General features: G+C 40.8%; 1 protein-coding gene across 1 annotated transcript; it reads right to left on the reverse strand.

The window, feature by feature from the left end:
* Nucleotides 1-2,239: 2,239 nt before the first annotated feature.
* LOC149257381 (disease resistance protein Roq1-like) lies at nucleotides 2,240-6,795 on the reverse strand. Its single transcript, XM_089370859.1, has 4 exons — nucleotides 6,054-6,795; nucleotides 4,857-5,961; nucleotides 4,498-4,788; nucleotides 2,240-4,364 (listed from the first exon to the last, which is right to left on the reverse strand). Exons 1-4 carry the CDS (start codon nucleotides 6,566-6,568, stop codon nucleotides 3,396-3,398), a joined length of 2,880 nt encoding a protein of 959 aa, XP_089226985.1. The 5' UTR covers nucleotides 6,569-6,795; the 3' UTR covers nucleotides 2,240-3,395.
* Between the last annotated feature and the right edge of the window lie 12,921 nt (nucleotides 6,796-19,716).

The following is a 19,716-nucleotide window of genomic DNA, read 5'->3' on the forward strand; positions in this document are numbered from 1 at the left end:
GCAGAGCACAGTTGGCCTGGCTGGGAACATAGGTCAGTTACTGGATCTCTATAAAGGAAACAAAACGTTGTAAAAGGATCCAGGTACACCCGCAACAAAATATGGAGAATGCCCAGGTCGGTCCAACAGATTGAAGAGGCCATTGAAGTCATTGGAAAGCAGATCAGAGATATAAGCCTAGAGCTCTAGCATTGAACTCTTGGCGTTAGAATGATGGTCATTCTCACAAAGATTTGTGACTGTTTTGACAACAAAATCGATGTCTGCTACAGTGTTTGTAACAGTTGCACATCCCAAATCTGTGATTCTGAGAGGGAGTGGTCTAACTAGAATTAAAATATCTAGAAATTGGGCGGGCATTTTCAAAATTCAAATGACTATCGCATTAATGCAGGTCTTGGGTCGCGTCAGTATTTTCCGGTGGAAGCTGGAGTCCTTTCCAGGCCGGAGGTTGGCCGAGGATGGTAGAGGGCGGAGGAATCGCTGATGGTCGGAGCTGGACATTTTTTTGGCGGTGACGGAAACCGGTCAATTCTTCCACCTAATTACACTACTCCAATCCAATTATGACACCGAGTATTATGTCTTCGACTGCACCACAGACGAAAACGCGTACTAAATGATAAACTATTAATTAAATAAACGCAAATGCAAAACTCCGAACCATATTAAATAATCAAATTAGTGTAAAAATACACATGGAGCTGCTCATCATGACTAATATTTGATTATGCTTCCACTTTGCTATTCATCACATTCATATGTCTCGTTTATTCCAATACGAGTCCTCCTTTCAATCGTTGCTGCAGCTGCTCCATTACGCCCCGACCCCACCTGAGATTTGGACATCCATGCGCATTGAGATAACGTAAAGACGTACAATGCTCAACACCTTCTAACTCCTCTAACTCAGAGCACTCCCGAAGACTAAGGCTATGAAGCTTTGTGCACTGCACCAACCCTCTTACGTTCTTTACCTTCACACATCTACCTAAAGACAGCTCCTGCAAAGACCTCAAATGTTCAACCGCTGGAAGCTCTTCTAACTCGCCTCCACCAACAAGCTCTAATGTCTTCAAATTTCTCAAGCCACAGACATACCAGATAGATGCTCTGTTCTGCATCTCTCAAAGATCACCGTCCCAATTTGGCTAATGTCATTGAAGACCTTAAATTAACAAAATCATGAATCAAGGCCCGTTTATTATGAAATTCCAAACTTCATCCCTTGTTCCGGCACAAAGAGTTAGGAAATGCCCTAACTTATTGCATTGTGCCTACTAGCTCCCAGAATCCCCTTTGAAGCATCATACAGTTTTGTTTCTTCTACCAGCACCTTTTGCACAGACCCATGAGCTATCTTGAATTGAAAGTCCACCTGCTAAATCGGATAAATTGTTAAGTATGTAAGTATAGAGCCGCACACTGTATATTTAATTAAAGTAAAATCGACAACTGCGAAAAATTAGCCCCTGAAATTTTCGACTCTTCTTATCTTCTAATCCACGAAACAATGGAAGACAGTCCATGTGTGGTCATCCATATGGGATACTGCATCTATGACTAGATATCTATTCACTCATATGACACTAGAAAGTTGTTCTGTGCACATATTCTAGTCAACATAACATTCTTGTACTGGTAAGGGACTGCATAAGCAGAGACTTTAACTGATACTATGGCAGAGACTTTCATCAAATGAAAGCTAGTCTAGTGGCAGAGACGATTCTGTCGCTTCTGCTTGCAGTTGCGATCCTCCCAATCCAAATTATTCTGCTTTTCATCATGAATCTTTTGCAAGTGGTAGTTCAGTGCAATGCCAGGAATATCTCAGAGGAAAAAAGAATCCTTATGCAGATGAAAGAGCTAGATCGGATTGACAGAAATAATGCTTTGGGCAACTGGAACATATCTGATCGAAGTCCGTGTGGTTGTAATGGAGTGTTTTGTAATAATCGCTTCAAAGTCGTCCAAGGGTCATAGCCCGGGTGTTAAAAGGGAAATTAAACCCCTAAACTTGGATTCAATCTTGGCCGTGGAAATGTTAGCTGTTATGGCCTGTCTGGGCAGATAGGTCATTACTGGATCTCAAAAAAATGCTCAATTCAACTTCATTACTAAAGTTAATCTCTCCAACACTTTATTGCAAGAGGTCATGCTCTCTGCACCCTGCGATCAAAGTATTGGAGAGGGTAACTTTAGTAAGGACGTTGCAGAGCACAGTTGGCCTGGCTGGGAACATAGGTCAGTTACTGGATCTCTATAAAGGAAACAAAACGTTGTAAAAGGATCCAGGTACACCCGCAACAAAATATGGAGAATGCCCAGGTCGGTCCAACAGATTGAAGAGGCCATTGAAGTCATTGGAAAGCAGATCAGAGATATAAGCCTAGAGCTCTAGCATTGAACTCTTGGCGTTAGAATGATGGTCATTCTCACAAAGATTTGTGACTGTTTTGACAACAAAATCGATGTCTGCTACAGTGTTTGTAACAGTTGCACATCCCAAATCTGTGATTCTGAGAGGGAGTGGTCTAACTAGAATTAAAATATCTAGAAATTGGGCGGGCATTTTCAAAATTCAAATGACTATCGCATTAATGCAGGTCTTGGGTCGCGTCAGTATTTTCCGGTGGAAGCTGGAGTCCTTTCCAGGCCGGAGGTTGGCCGAGGATGGTAGAGGGCGGAGGAATCGCTGATGGTCGGAGCTGGACATTTTTTTGGCGGTGACGGAAACCGGTCAATTCTTCCACCTAATTACACTACTCCAATCCAATTATGACACCGAGTATTATGTCTTCGACTGCACCACAGACGAAAACGCGTACTAAATGATAAACTATTAATTAAATAAACGCAAATGCAAAACTCCGAACCATATTAAATAATCAAATTAGTGTAAAAATACACATGGAGCTGCTCATCATGACTAATATTTGATTATGCTTCCACTTTGCTATTCATCACATTCATATGTCTCGTTTATTCCAATACGAGTCCTCCTTTCAATCGTTGCTGCAGCTGCTCCATTACGCCCCGACCCCACCTGAGATTTGGACATCCATGCGCATTGAGATAACGTAAAGACGTACAATGCTCAACACCTTCTAACTCCTCTAACTCAGAGCACTCCCGAAGACTAAGGCTATGAAGCTTTGTGCACTGCACCAACCCTCTTACGTTCTTTACCTTCACACATCTACCTAAAGACAGCTCCTGCAAAGACCTCAAATGTTCAACCGCTGGAAGCTCTTCTAACTCGCCTCCACCAACAAGCTCTAATGTCTTCAAATTTCTCAAGCCACAGAGAGACGAGGGGAGTTCGTTTATGGGACAGTAGCATACACTCAACTGATTCAATTGAGCCAACTGTCCAACAGAAGCCGGCAAACATTTCAATTCCTTGACATTTCAATTGTCTTCAAGTTCCTCAAGTCACCGAGAGAGGTGGGGAGTTCGCTTATGGAACAATAACGTACATGTAACTCAGTCAACTGACTCAACTGTCCGACAGAAGCTGGCAAACATTTCAATTCATTGCAATCGTGCAGCCACAATTTCCTTAAGTTCCTCAAATCACCGAGGGAGTGGGGGAGTTCGCTTATGGAACAATTACATACATATAACTCAGTCAACTGAGTCAACCGTCCAACAGAAGCCGGCAAACATTTCAATTCCTTGCAATCAGTCAGCTCTATTGTCTTCAAGTTCCTCAAGTCACCCAGAGAGTGGGGAAGTTCGCTTATAGAACCAAACAGCGACAATGTCTTCAAGTTGGTCAAGTCACCGAGCGAAGACGGCGGCGTGTCCAACAAAGGGCTTCCTACTCTCAGAACTTTCAAATTCCCTAGCTCTCCAATTCCATTTGGAAATTCTTTTAAATTTGTCGAAAACAAATTTAATTCTTCCAGCGACCTTTGGTTTGCTACTTTGAAAGGCAATACTTCAATCTGCCTACACCCTTGAAAATTTATATGCTCAAGCGTGCTTATATTTCCGAGTGTTTCGCTTGACATGGTTAACTTTGAGCAATTGCTCAAGTTAAGATATTTAAGTTTAATTAAATTCCCGAAGGTTTCTGGCAGCCTCTCCAAATTCCAGCACCACGAGAGATCGATGGATTGGAGGTTTCTTAGATCACCAAAGGAATCTGGGAGTGACTTCATTTTGGCGCATCTTCTTAACAGCAAGGTTTTTAATGACTGTAGTTGACAAAATTCTTCTGGCAATCTTAATATTCTGTGTTGGTTCAGGCCGACAATCCCATCAATCTGAATCAGTTCGAGGTACTTGAGCCGCCCTATAGACTTTGGAATATGCGGGAGGACGCAGTTAATATGTAATTCCCGCAACTGCAAAGGTGCCTGCAAAATGTCCAGTGTTTCATCTATAAGAGATTCCTAAACACAAACCCTTCCATATATTTTCAAAACCGGGAGGGACCATATTAAATGCAGATTAACCATACAAACTTTAACTCAATAATTTTCTATGCACCTGACATTCGCCTTCCCACAATGATGTCCATTCATGAGCGTGCACTTGTAAAACCCTCAAATTTTGCATTGGAATCCAGGGAGGAAGAGAAGAGTAGGGACAGTTGTACCAGCGAAGCCATATGAGATTTGGTGAGTGCACCCTTGTCAAAATGCGCTCCAAGAGACCATCTTCACTTGCAGGAATTTGCAATATTCCTCGATGCCATGTCATTTCTGAGAGCCCGTTTGCATGCTCATCATCATATCTATTAGTTTTAACCGTCGTAATTCCTCGCACTTCGGTTATTACCTGTTCAATCTCGACAAAAGATGAAAATTTTAAAATTGTACACAGATTTTGAATTCAAAAATTTATACAGGTTTGAATGATTTAGCACTTACAGAGGATGGCTGCAACAAGTCATCAAGGTTGTCTGTCCCACGCACCAATCCTGGAGCCTTGGCGATATCTCTTCCCAGATCACGAAGGTGATCATGCATATGTATCACATTCTCACTGTCCACTTCTACTAGACACCTCTCTTCTAAATTTTGAAAACCTTTCCAGTTGCATGCATCCCATATTCTGACGGCCATATCCTTGTCTTCACCTATGAAAAAGCACGCAATGTCTAAGAATATCTCCCGTTCCTCATCATCGAGTGCATCGACACTAATTTGAAGACTCTTCTTTATGTCATTGGGAAGTATTCGTCGAAGTTTGTCCAATTGGTCCTCCCAATAAGATTGCTTATTTTTTCCACAAAGAAGTGCCCCAAACACTTTCAAAGAGAGAGGTAGTCCCCCACAGGCTTCTAAGAATTTATTCACAAAATATTCAAATTGTGATGGTGGATAGGGCTGTTTGAAGGCATGGGAGCATAACAGCTCCCGGGAATGTTGTTCATTCAGCCCGGTGAGCTTATAAATGGATGAGTTTTCAATCCCTGAGCTTGTGAGAATATCCTTGTACCTAGATGTAATGAGTACTAAACTATCTGATCGAATAACAGTTTGATCAGGCAAAAGTGCATCAACCTGATCCACATGATTTACATCATCTAAGACTACAAAAATCTGAGAGGATGACAAATGTTTTTTCAAGAGGGTCTCTATATTCTCACTGTCTAATTGTAGATCTGATCCAGTAAAAACCTTAAGAAATTTTCTCTGCAACGAAATTAAATTGCCTTTACCCGAATTGTCCCTTACATCAGGTAAAAAGCAACATTTGCTGTAATCCGAACTCTTTCGGTTGAAGAGTTCTTTTGCTAGGGTTGTCTTTCCTACACCACCCAACCCAACAATTCCCAGGATGGGAGGATTTTCACTCTGCTGCTGCTGCTGCAAGAAGACTTCATTTTCAAAATCTTGTACCTTTTCGTCCAAACCCTTTGGGTATTTAGCTACATGCAATGGTGTTTTTGCCATTCTTTTCAACACACATGTAACCACTTTCTCTACCAACTCGCCCTCGTCGTTGATTGTTTAAAAGGCAATAAATTAAACTAGTGAGAAACAAACGTCTTTGTATAGAAAATAATACAGTGCCGAAAAATTAGTTAGAGTTGTTACCCGTTGAATTTCTCCAGCTCAAAACCACTTATTTCTGCAACGCTAGAAAGACCATTTCTCCATTGTTCAATGGTGGCAGAGTTGTACCGCAACTTCCGTTTACGACTTTGAGGGTCGTAAGTCATCTTCTCTGCCAATATTTGCAGGGCATCAGCGTACTTTCCAGATTTGCCATGCGTCCACCGAAGCTCGGAGGGCATCACATGGTAAAAGACTGGGATGATGGTCTTTCCTGACTCCAGCATCAGGAGGAGTTCATCGAGACACCAACTTGATTCTGCATAGCGGGGTGAGAAAACCGCTACGTGGACGGAGGCAGTCCTAACAGCACTTTCTATTTGGGAAGTCAAAGAGTCTCCTGCTTGCATTTCGGGCTCATCTAGAAAGACTCTCAATCCATGTTTCAAAAGGCCATGGTACAGATGGCTGGCGAAGGTTTTCTTCACATCGGGGCCTCTGTGATTAATAAACACATCATAAGAGTAATGGGCAGCAGTGGAAGATGATGCAGCCATTGGCAATTGAAAAATAGAAATGGGAGATGATGGATATAATGGTCGGCACTATAAACGCAAAAGCTGCGAGGGAGGAAATGATGGATATAATGGTCGGCCCTAGAGAAGAGCAGACAGAAATTGCAATGGAAAATGGCAAAAGTTGTGTGTGCGACAGAGTTGCATTTGGTTTTCTGCTGGGTTTTGTGAAAATCCGGTTGGAAATTCATTGTTTTCGGGGTCAAAACGTCGCCTTCCTTAGATGGTGATGTGGCCAACAATCATGATAATCTTTGTGCGTGGGGTGCTCGCTCGACCATAACTTTTCAAGTGGTGGCGGGACCATCAACATCGTGAGGGCTTTCTCTCCTTGTGTGGGATCCACGCGCTCAATTTTCAAATGTGTACAACCGCGTTTTCAAACGTGTAATGTTCAATCGGCGTTAGCGGTATCTTTCTCCTTTTTCCAAACGACAAGTTATACAAAGCACATGGACTGCAGGTGTGGAGCGATAGAAGACCATATGATGCAAATGAACTCAATAACAAGCATAATCGAATCGAGGTGCAATAGAAAAAAATTGAACCACAAGTGAAAGGAGGAGGCGAGAGCCACAGCCACACAAAGTCTTGGAGGAGATGCATTCATTCTTGGAGGAATGAACCAACAGTAAGTTTCGTTGAACCAAACCAAGATAGCTGAGACCCGAGTGAGTGGGGATAAATCTACAGGCCATTCCATCCTATATTTTGGTGTTTCTACATGTCGTGATGAGTTGCGGAATTTTTATGTTCTTGAAATGTTGAAGTTTTATACATTGTTATAACTTAATTATGATAATGATGGTTAGGAGAATTTTGTGGTTGAGTTTTAAAGAATATTGTACCAAAGATAAATCCACAGTTGACATTTGGATGCAGTCACAAACATGACTTATCATCAAAAATAAATAAATAAGTCATGTTCAATATCCAGAAAAGATGAAAATTTTAAAATTGTACACAGATTTTGAATACAAAGATTTATACAGGTTTGAATGACTTAGCACTTACAGAGGATGGCTACAACAAGTCATCAAGGTTGTCTGTGCCATGGACCAATCTTGGAGCTTGGCGATATCTCTTCCCAGATCACGAAGGTGATCATGCATATGTATCACATTCTCACTGTCCACTTCTACTAGACACCTCTCATCTAAATTTTGAAAACTTTTCCAGTTGCACCCGTCCCATATTTTGACCGCCATATCCCTCTTCTCACCTATGAAAAAGCATGCGATGTCTAAGAACATCTCCCGTTCCTCAGCATCAAGTGCATCGACACTAATTTGAAGACTTTTCTTTATGTCAATGGGAAGTATCCGTCACAGTATCCCTCTTCTCACCTATGAAAAAGCATGCGATGTCTGAGAATATCTCCCGTTCAAATGTGTACAACCACGTTTTCAACTGTGTTCTGTTCAATTGGCGTTAGCCGTATCTTAGTTTATTAGTTTATCATTTAGTACGTGTTTATTAGTTTATCATTTAGTACGCATACTAAATGAGAGACAAAAGAAAGAAAGAATGAAGAGAGGAATAAGACAAGGGAGATGGGGAGAAACAAGAGAAAACAAGAAGTAAAGGAGGAAAGAAATAAAGAAGAGAAGAGAAAGGAAAGTTGTGGTAAATACAACTCGAGTCTTTCTTGGTTTTGCACGTATGATGTCCAAGCTATGTCTAGAAAATGTTCTTTAATTGTGGTTGTTTTGAATTTTGTACTTAATAGTGGCAAAGGAGGGGGTGAGCTTTAAATCATGACAATGTAAAAGAAATAATAAATTAGCATACCGTCTCTTCATTTTCATCCTAGTATTCTCAAGTAAACAAACCTCATTCTATATATATCTTCCATACAGGGTTAACCTGTTGTTTGGAGACTTCAATGGTTGAGTTTTAAGTAATATTGTATCAAAGATCCTCCTCTCGTTCAAACTCATACCATAAATGATTCTCATATTCTAAACTTGGCTTTGCTAGAGGATAAAGAACACAATCCTTGGTATTATTGCCGTCAAATATGATCATACATCTATATCTACATCCAATAAAAGTATTTGTAGTGACCAACCATGACCTGCCTAAAATCATAGGATGTCCTCTTATGCATGTCTTAGGCTGTAACACTACAAAATATACAAAATATACTACATACTCTCAATAATATACTGAAACAATAATATCCTCCAATATTCCTTCAAGTCAAATATTAGATTTATCTGTCATTTCTAAAACAGCAGGGGTTGGTCTCAAGTTGGTGATCCCAAGTAGTTCGATAGTTTCCCTTCTTATTATATTAATTGTTGCTCCTAAATCAATCAGGGTATTTGGAAGAGTTGTTCCTCCAATATGGAAAACTATTGTTGGGTTCCCAGGATCTTCATATTTGGTAGGTGTATTATCCCCTAACATTAGTTTTGATAATTTTCCAATTACATGTACAATAGGTGGATCTCATGGTTTCCTACCTGGATTTTTGACACATTATGACTCTAACTATTTAAGCATAAATTGGAACATCTTAGATCGCTTGAAGTAAGGGAATTTGGACATGTAAATTTTTCAACTCCTTCAAGAAATCAAATTCTCATTGAGGAGTAGTTTTGACTTCATTTAATATTTCGGGATAAGGGGGATGCAAAGAAGTCTCATTACTAGTAGTTGTTACAGGTCTCATGGTTGGGGTAACATTAGCTATTACAGTAACATAAGAGGTATCATTGGTTTTCATAGTGGTATTAGTAGTATCACCAAATGTTACAACTTCAAAAGTGACATCAACTGTCTGAGTGCCAATAATAACATTGGTTCTTATAGCCTCATGTTTCTCTAAAAATCATTGAATTAGGTTTCCTTCTATTGATAAATTATCTTCCTCATTTTCTATAATGACATGAGAAAATTGGGCTTTAATATCCTTCTTGAGCATAATTGTGTTCCATTTCATTCCATAGGTGAGATAGAGTAAGTAAGGAGAATTGGTGTTTCAACTTGTTGTATTTCTTTATTATTGGGATTAGGGTTAGGTTGTATAAGTAGCTAGGGGTGTTAGGAGGGCCACTTACAGGCACATTGTATGTAAATTGTAATTATTGTTGCTACAATTAAATCTAAACTGCATTTGATTAGGGAAAAAAATCCCTCATTAAGGTTGAGGTTGTTATGCTCTTGACCTGTGAGAAGATACCAGAATACCAAGTATGCAAAGAAATATACCCAGAACACAAAACAATAAGAAATAATAGCATGTATTTTATTATTCAGAAAGGAAAGCAATGTTCACTTGCCTCTTCAAGGGGGCAACCTCCAATAGAGTTGGGCTCAATTACAAAATAAGACATGACGCTCCTCAAGGGGAGTCTCTATCCTTTATATAGGATTCATACATGCAATACCATGGGTCAGTACCATGGTTCTTATTAATACCATCTATCTAATACCATGGCCCATTTGCAACTAACTGTGGTCCCTTCTTTAAATGCAGGTCAACCACTTACAATTATTAATATGGACTTTATTGACTCTTTAACTAACTATAACTATGACTCGACCCTATTACATAAATAAAGGGTTGGACCCTAACATGCCCTCCCCATAAAAATAGCCTTGTCCTCAAGGCTGAAGCTGCATAAACTGCTGAAGAACAGTGGTTGGTTCCCAGGTTGCATCTTCTGGAGAGGTGTCTTTCCACTTGACGAGGACTTCCTTGATTGTGCAGCGGCGCAGGTGCTGTTCTCGCGTGTCAAGAACCTGTTCAGGTTGGATCCAAATTGAACCTTCTTCATCCAATTCTGGTAGACTGGTTTGAATTCTACAATGGTTCCCAACCACTTTCTTGAGGCATGAGACATGGAAGACGGGATGGATTTTTGCAGTGGGTGGCAAGGCTAGCTTGTAGGCTACTTCTCCGATGCATTGAAGTATTTGATATGGTCCGTAGAATTTTGGAGATAATTTCTGACAACCCTTGTCTTTGAGTGATGTTTGCTTATATGGTTGCAGCCTCAAGAATACTTGATCCCCTTCTTGAAATTTGCGCTCTGAACGATGTTGGTCTGCCTATTGCTTCATGCAATTTTGAGCTTGATGGAGATTCTCTTTGAGCTGGGCCAACATGGTTGCACGATTCTGTAGGAGTTGATCGACTGCTTGTACCTTCGAGCATCCCTGGATATAAGAAGGAGGTGAAGGAGGGAGTTGACCATAAACTACTTCATATGGAGTCATTTTAGTGGTGGCATGATAGTTAGTATTATACCACCATTCAGCTAGAGGTAACCACTGTACCCATAGATGTTGCTTTTCTGAAGTGAAACACCTGAGGTAGGTCTCCAGACATTTGTTGACTGCTTCAGTTTGACCATCAGTTTGGGGATGATAGGAAGTACTGAGTTGTAGTTGGGTACCTTGTAGCCTGAAGAGTTCCTGCCAAAAGTTACTGGTGAAGATCGGGTCACGATCAGACACAATGGAAGTGGGCATGCCATGCAATTTGAAGATCTGGTCCATGAAAGATTGAGCCACCAAAGCTGGTGTAAAAGGGTGGGGTAGGGCACAAAAATGAGCATACTTAGAAAGTTTGTCCACAACCACCATGATGACTGACTTGTTGCCTAACTTCGGAAGACCCGTAATGAAATCCATAGAAACCTCTGTCCATATTGAGGCAAGGACGGGCAATGGTTGTAATGTGCTTGGGGATTTGACTGTTTCTCCTTTGTGGCACTGACACACATCACACTCAGCTACAAAAGTAAGAATGTCCTTTTTCATGCCTGTCCAAAAGAATGAACGTTGAGTGCGAGCATAAGTCTTCTGAAAGCCAGATGGCCTGCAATGGGAGATGAGTGCAACTCTACCAAAATGCGACTTTTAAGGGTGGATGTTGATGATATCACTACATTGTCCTTGTAGCGAAGAATCTCATCCTGCCAAGAGTAGCCCGCTGTGGAATTTGGATCCGCCTGCAATTTATTAATGAGTTGGGAGAGCGAAGGATGTGAAAACCATTCCTTGCAAGCCTCTTCAATCCACTCTAGAATGGGAAGAGAGATTGCTAGCATGGTGCTTTCCTACTCAGATTGGCGTGATAAAGCATCCACTACGACATTTTCTCGCCCTTTCTTGTAAATTATCTCATAATCATATCCCAACATTTTGGCTAGCCATTTATTTTGTTGTGGCGAGGATAGGCGTTGCTCTAAAAAATATTTAAGGCTTTGATGGTCTCTGCAGATTTGGAAACGCCACCCCAATAAGCAGGGTCGCCAGGTATCCACTGCATGTAAGATGGCCATCATCTCCTTCTCATAGGTAGATTGTCCCAGATTTGTCCCACTTAGTTATTGGCTAGTGAAGGCCAAGGGTCAACCTTCCTGCATTAAGACAGCCCCAATACCCGTACCTGAAGCATCACATTCAATCATAAAAGATTTAGTGAAGTCGGGTAGTGCCAATATGGGAGTGGAACACATGGCATGTTTGAGAGCTATAGATGCCTGTTGCGCTTCATCATTCCAGAGGAATGAATTTTTCTTGAGAAGGTGAGTGAGGGGTATAGCAATGTGACCATAATTGCGGACAAATTTGTGATAGTAGCCGGTGAGACCCAAAAATCCTCTCAAGCTCTTCAAGGTCTTTGGTTGAGGCCAATCCTGCATTTCCTGGATATTTTTGGGATCCACCCTGACACCTTCATGCCCCACAATGTGGCCCAAATACTCAACTTCTTCCATGCCAAAAGAGCACTTGGACAACTTGACAAATAATTTATGCTTCCGGAGCAATTGCAAGAGCAAATCTACATGCTGAAGATATTTTTCCCAGGTGAGGTTGTAGATGAGGAGGTCATCAAAGAAAACAAGGACAAATTTTCTGAGATATGGTTTGAGCAGGTGATTCATGAGGCTCTGAAAAATGGATGGGGCATTACAGAGACCAAATGGCATGACCAAGAATTCATAATGGCCTTCATGAGTTCGGAAAGCAGTCTTTGGAATGTCTACTTCTTTCATGCGAATTTGGTGATAGCCCGAGTGAAGGTCGAGCTTAGTAAAGAATTGAGCCCCATTTAGTTCATCCAAAAAATCATCAACAACCGGGATGGGAAATTTATCTTTGACCGTCAGCTTGTTGAGGGCCCTGAAGTTTGGACACATACGCCATTCCCCATCTTTCTTAAGCACCATGACCACAGGTGATGAATAAGGACTAATGCTAGGACGAATGACACCAGCTTCCAGGAGTTCCTTGATGATTTTTTCAATTTCATTCTTTTGGGCGAAAGGATATCTATATGGGCACACATTTGGTGGTTGTGCCCCTGGGACCAAAGTAATGATATGATCATGTTCCCCTCTCGAGGATGGAAGCTCATGAGGCTTTTCAAAGACTTGCAGATGGTTGTTTAAGACCTGTTGCATCTTAGGATGAATATGAAGAGAAGTGGGTTCAAAGGCCTAGATGGCATTAAATTGGGCTATAACTCCATGGTGGCCCTTTTTTAACAATTTTTCCATCCTATGCGAGCTGATGATAGAAGGAGCACCTGCCTAGAGTCCGCGGAGGGTATGTGTGTGGTTATTCTACTTGAAGCTCATATATAACTCCTCGAAATACATTGTGATTGGGCCGAGTGTGTGGAGCCATTCAGCACCCAAGACAATGTCACCCATGTTGACGGCAAACATATGGGTCTTTAGGTGATAATCCCCCATTTGAAGTTTGACATTTTCACAGCAGCCTTCACATTTCATTGTCCCCCCATCAGCAATCTAGACCTGGAAATTAGAGACTGCTCTGACAAAACAATGCACTACTTCAGCGACTCTTTGATGGATAAAGTTATGCGCACTGCCACTATCAATCACGACTACTACAGGGCGATACTTAATAAAACCTCTGATTTTGATAGTTTGGGGAGAAGAAATTCCTTCCAAAGCATGAAGCGAGATAACTGGTTCTTCAGGTGTAGCTGGGAGCTCATTGTTCGGCTGGTTGTCCTCATCTTCCTCCTCTAGTCCCTCAAATGGTGGGGCTTCCTCAGATGAACTGTGATCAGTAGCATCAATTTGAAAGAATTTGGGTTCCTTGAATTTATGCCCCAGGGAGTATTTCTCATCACAGTAGTAACACAATCCTTGCTTTCTTCTTTACACCATTTCCGCTGATGACACCTTTTGAACCTTAAGTGTTTGGGTAGTGCTCAGAGCCTGGGTGGGGCGTCCCTTGGCTATGAAATTTGGATGAGTCGACTGGGCCGCTAACATGCATTCTACTTCACGAGCTATCTTGTAATCTGCCAACCATGAGACTGGGTGTTGTATGGCGTCTTTGAGACCACTGATAAAACATTCCAAGTAGAATTCATCTGCTAGACCTCTTGTGCGGAAGGCTAATGCTTCAAAGGCTTTAATATATTCTTGCATTGTGCCTGTCTGTCGAAGCTTATTAAGACGACCCAAAAAGTTAGATTCATGGTCAAAGCAATCAGAAAGGGATTCTGAGAATATCTCCCAAGTCAGTGGCATTGCATACCAGCGTTGATGCCACTACCACCATTGCCATCTTTCTTGGTCCAAGTACAGGCTTCCCACACTTAGCTTAGCTGCATCATCTCTAATGTGATTCAATGTGAAATATTGCTCCATTTGTGCTAGCCATATGGCCGAATGAGAGCCATCAAATTTATACATGTCCAGCTTGGGTGGTTGAAGTTGGGACTATTGGTAGTTTCCATAGAAGTGAAGAGAATGGCTAGACTCGCCCTCAAGGTTTTCATTAAAATCATATGCCTTTGATTCTTCCCCCGACTTGCCCTTTGTGATTGTGTCATTTAAGGTCTGGATCTGCTTCGTTAATGCCTCCAACTTTTGTTCAAGGGTGTTGATCTTCTCATTGGCCATAGCTTGAGCTCTGGTTTGTACCATGCACCGATCCGGTGCACTTGTCGTTACTGTGAAAAAAAAATTGGGACCACCCGAAATTTTGACGCTGACAAGTGAATGGTACCACCTTGCTCAGCTTGCAGACCTGATTCTTATGGGCTAAGTCTCCTATAAGCGTCCCGGGAGGGTCTCAGACTTTTTTTTTTCTTTTTTTACTCCGAAAGGAGTTTTACTCCTCACTTAGGAATACTGCAGTAGCCGATTCCCAGAAAAGTTAATTCTGCCCAATGTCCTACGAGAATCATGCCCAGGTATAGGAGCCACACAAATAGTCAGATATGTCGATGAAACCATCAACTGCAGAGTATGAGTAGGAATGTGGCAGTGGTCGAACCCCTGCTGCTAGATCTGAATGGCAAATCTGATTGTTGCGACTGCTATAGAACCCAAACTGCTAGATCGGAATGGCAGAGCTGATAAATCTGATTGGCGGATCTGATAGATCTAAATGGCGGATCTGAGATATATGAATGGCAGAACTGATTGTTGCGGCTACGACAGAACCCAACTTGCTAGATCTGATCTGGCAAAAATGATGCATGATATAGAGAGAGACAAGGGAACTATGGTCTCAATGAGTGTTAGGTGCTACAGATCGCAATATACATAAGGGTTCGACAGTAGTACTCGGCCCAATCTTTCAGGGCACTAACCAGGGAGGATCAGCCGTACCCTTAGCGGTACAACCCGAATACCCTATCGTACACACGATAATCTCCTTGAGTGCTATTCTCGGTGTACTATAGGAGCAAGACGGTCAATGGTTTATCTATGGTGAGGTTTCAAGAGAGCCTAGGGGGCTTCTGATATACCCAGAGGGTACTTGGAAGACAGTCTGTGCATGGTTCTATCTAATGCACTACTACTCGAAGGGGTACCCACAGGGGTTACAAGGGAGTCTAACAAGCATGACCACCTCTTGTATTTTCTGTGTTAGGTGCAATAGATCGCAATATACATAAGGGTTCGACAGTAGTACTCGGCCCAATCTTTCAGGGCACTAACCAGGGAGGATCAGCTGTACCCTTAGCTGTACAACCCAACTACCCTATCGTACACACAATAATCTCCTTGAGTGCTATTCTCGGTGTACTATAGCAGCAAGACGGTCGATGGTTTATCTATGGTGAGGTTTCAATAGAGCCTAGGGGGCTTCCGATATACCCAGAGGGTACTTGGAAGACAGTTTGTGCGTGGTTCTATCTAATGCACTACTACTCGAAGGGGTACCCACATGGGTTACAAGGGAGTCCAACAAGCATGACCACCTCTTGTATTTTATGTGCCTCCCCAAATCCACAGGTTTATGTGCTCAAAGACAGATCCCGTGGTTTAAAGATGTCGGAACATGTCTCTAGCAAAAAAAAAATCTGCTAAAAATGGAGATCCCACCGGCACTGGAAAGTTATCTGATACCACTTGTTATGCTCTTTACCTGCAAGAAGATACCAGAATACCAAGTATGTGAAGAAATATACCCAGAACACAGAACAATAAGAAATAACAACATGTATTTTATTATTCAGAAAGGAAAGCAATGTTCACTTGCCTCTTCGAGGGGGCAACCTCCAATAGAGCTGGGTTCAATTACAAAATAAGACACGACACTCCTCAAGGGGAGTCTTTATCCTTTATATAGGATTCATACATGCAATACCATGGGTCAGTACCATGGTTCTTATTAATACCATCTATCTAATACAATGGCCCATTTGCAACTAATTGTGGTCCCTTCTTTAAATGCGGGTCAGCCACTTACAATTATTAATATGGGCTTTATTGACTCTTTAACTATATATAACTATGACTCGAACCTATTGCATAAATAAGGAGGTTAGGGTTGGACCCTAACAAAGGCCATGGGGGAGAAGGCCACTGGGGACAAGGCACTGGATACTGGACCAAAGGAGGATTAGAAGGCTACCATGGAGCTATTGGGTATTTCATTTATTGGGGAATTTTTTGAGGACTACACATCCAAGAACAAGAATTAAAGGAAGAGAAAGTTTCTTGCACCATACCCAATTGAAAACGATGTCAGGGCTTCTTGGTGCCAATGAAATATGTTGCTTCAATGTCATTCCCTGTCTCCTTATAAATTATTTTTAATATAGGAAAATATGGGCATTATTCTATAAAATGATCTCGCTCAAATAAGTTACAACTATTGGGTGTGAACTCCATCATAGGATGTTTATTCCTGCACCGAGAGTAGAATATAGCCAAAGCTTGTTCTACATAAATATGTTTATGCTTCACCTGCCGAACATCAAGCTGAGAGGATAAAGACCTCATAATTCTAATTTTAAAATTCTCTAGAATGTTCCCATTTTATGCTTGTGTTGCCCCACTATTAGCGGATTTTAAGATCCTAGCAGAGGCATTATGTGTCATAGACCTATTTCTTGTTGATCCTCTAGAACTTCTTCACAAGAGATGAAAATTTTCATTATATGGTTCCTTGCATATATCTCCTTTGCCCATAAGATTTTAACATATCAAGGTAATCATCTCGCATTCCTTTGATCAAAATTGTTTTAACTATTTTCTTGTCCAGATTACTATATTGAGATCTCTATAGATTGTACTGAAGGCACTCAACATAATCTTCCAAGTTTTCATTTGTTATTTGTATTATCTTGAACATATGTTCCCTTTGACCTATAGAATGATAGTAATCCTAATACTTTTCCAAAAATGTCTTATTCATTCCATCCCCGGAGGTAATGGATGCCCCACTAAGTTTCATGAACCATCTAAATGTGGCTCCCTTTAAAGCATGTGAGAATAATTTTAATTTATGTTCATCGATGGTGGAATAATAACTCCTATAGAGGATATCAAGTTCAAATAGAAATGTATCTAGATCTTAAGTAATTGTACCCTAAAATGTAGGAAGTACAGATAAAGGCATGCTTTTCATTGGGGCCTACCGTTAGAGATTTCCAATGGTGAACTCAAAGGTGGTAACTTAGCCATGTGCCATTTGGCTTTGCCTATAAGCATGAGGGTTTTGTATAACTATTACAAGTTTCTCCCCTAATGGAGTGGATTCCTCTCTTTTTAATAGTGAGGTTTGCTTAGGTTGTTCAAGTTGTTTAGGTTGTTCAAACTATTTAGGAGGTTCTAGGTGATCCCAACTATTTCACAACACCCTCTGTAACAGAGTGCTCAGTAGATTTTTTCATAGCACTACCTGAGTTTGAGAATGAAATGATCAAGTGGTCGTTCTTCTAGACTTCATTCTAAATCACGTTCATTTGTGTCCCCTTGTCCTTCTAACAAGCCTTTATATCGTTCATCTACTAATACAGATGGACTACAAACTCTTGGGCTTGCATTTGAGGTCGATGGTTCATAAATTCCACCTCCTTAATATGTGCACCCAACATAGATGACTTAGGAGATCGTGACCTCTATAGAGCAGTGTTATCTGATCCTTTTGTTAGGTGTTTCCTCCCAAGTAGATTATTTTTCTTTAGATTTTGAAATTATATATATTTTTATATATGTTACTCTTCCAAAATCTTGATTCTTCTTCTTCTTCCCAGATCCTCTTCTACCTGCACGATTAGTTTCTTTGGGGGCATCATGTTTTTCTCCTTTACTATTTATGCACTGCAATCCTATGTGTTCTAACTCCTCATAAGACTAAACTTGCTATGATATACTAAAGGGATGCACAATATTCTTACCTCTCTTCTTATCACTTGATAACTTCCAAATCTAGGAACACCTATTCACATTTCTAATCAAAGAATTAAAAACAATGCTAGTCACACATATGAACCTCTAATAGCCTCCCTAACAATAACGCCAAAATGTTGGGCATATTAATTGTATTTTTAATTAACAAGAATGTAAAAGCACCCCCTACTAACCACTTAACCCAACCAGAGTTAGAAGGAGGTTTTTACTATGCTAAACCAACTCCCAAGATACAATTACGGGAACGGGATCTAAAATTTTTGACTTTTTCCAACTTTCTTAAAACTTCACTATGGAAACATCATTTCATTCATCTCATTGAAATGATTCCAATGGTGTAAATATCATCTCAATCTGACTTATGGATCAAAAGTTAAGGCCCTTTTTCTACCCCACCATGTCATCATGACCCCCACATGGCAACCTCAAAGAGGCCCACATGGCAGGTGATGAGTTCATACCCCATTATGGTGGACCTACATGGCACCTGACACACAGCCACAATGGATAGGTACACGTGGTAGGAAAAAAATTCTAAGGAGGGTCAAGTTCAGCCCTCCTATCATTGACACATTTTATTTTCAAAGTTGGGCATGATTTCAACTTCCGACCCAAGTCGGGTCCAGCTCGAGTCCTCTGGCATTAAAATGTATTGGGGCAAAGTCAGCTCAACCCTCGATGTGATTGATCTCTAACCTGCGGTCTTGAAGTGCTACGTCAGCCCGTTGTAGGTCGGGGCAAGACCTGTCAGAGGTCTAACCTTTTTGGTCGATCTCTTGATCTCCAACCTAGCTAACCTAGAACCAAAATATGTATTTAACTTGAATTTTTCCACTATTTACAACGCTTTAACAAAGTTACAATTTCTCTCATTTTTCAATCTTTCTAAGCACCACTTCTAGCACATGGTGGCCAACAAAATCATAAATAAATTATGAACAAACTTTAGAAACAAACAATCATAAGCATGATAGCAATTCATAAACAATTTCAAATGCATTATCTTCCAAAATAAAAATAGAGAGTTGTAATAGCTCATTAATAGAGAAAAAATCTTGCTCTCTTTGGCTTAACTGTCTTCTCAACTGAATAAATAAGTAACCTTGATGATCAACTCATGCATGTTGAATCAAAATTGTGACTACAAGGGATGGAAATAAGGCCTCCTTCCCTTCATTCATGAAGGGACCAATTTGGATTAAACAACTCTGTTAAATCTTATACAACAATTCAAATATGCAGTCAACACAAGATTACCACTCATTCCACATGTCCATTGACAACACTGAGAATTTGTGTCTTCCAGTGCAACCCAACATCATCATACTAAAACAATCCCTGCATCCAATAGGTTAGTGTAATACCATTCATCTCATGAAATCATGGATTCACCTTCTCACATGGATTATATTTATAACTTTACACACATAAAAATGCACAGTGCTAGTAAGATTTTGTAATCAAACAAAATCATAT

This window comes from Pinus tabuliformis, chromosome 6 (genome assembly GCF_031772625.1).
Source record: "Pinus tabuliformis cultivar Carrire ecotype Pingquan chromosome 6, CPIR1, whole genome shotgun sequence".
Classification (NCBI taxonomy): domain Eukaryota; kingdom Viridiplantae; phylum Streptophyta; class Pinopsida; order Pinales; family Pinaceae; genus Pinus; species Pinus tabuliformis.

Bases quoted from the DNA above. Each gene is read 5' to 3' on its own strand.
- LOC149257381 (XM_089370859.1), bottom strand. From the start codon at position 6,568: ATGGCTGCATCATCTTCCACTGCTGCCCATTACTCTTATGATGTGTTT. The intron at 5,962-6,053 runs GTAACAACTCTA...CTTTTAAACAAT, and splicing joins GAGCTGGAGAAATTCAACGG to CAACGACGAGGGCGAGTTGG. The intron at 4,365-4,497 runs GTGCATAGAAAA...GACATTTTGCAG, and splicing joins TGTGGGAAGGCGAATGTCAG to GCACCTTTGCAGTTGCGGGA.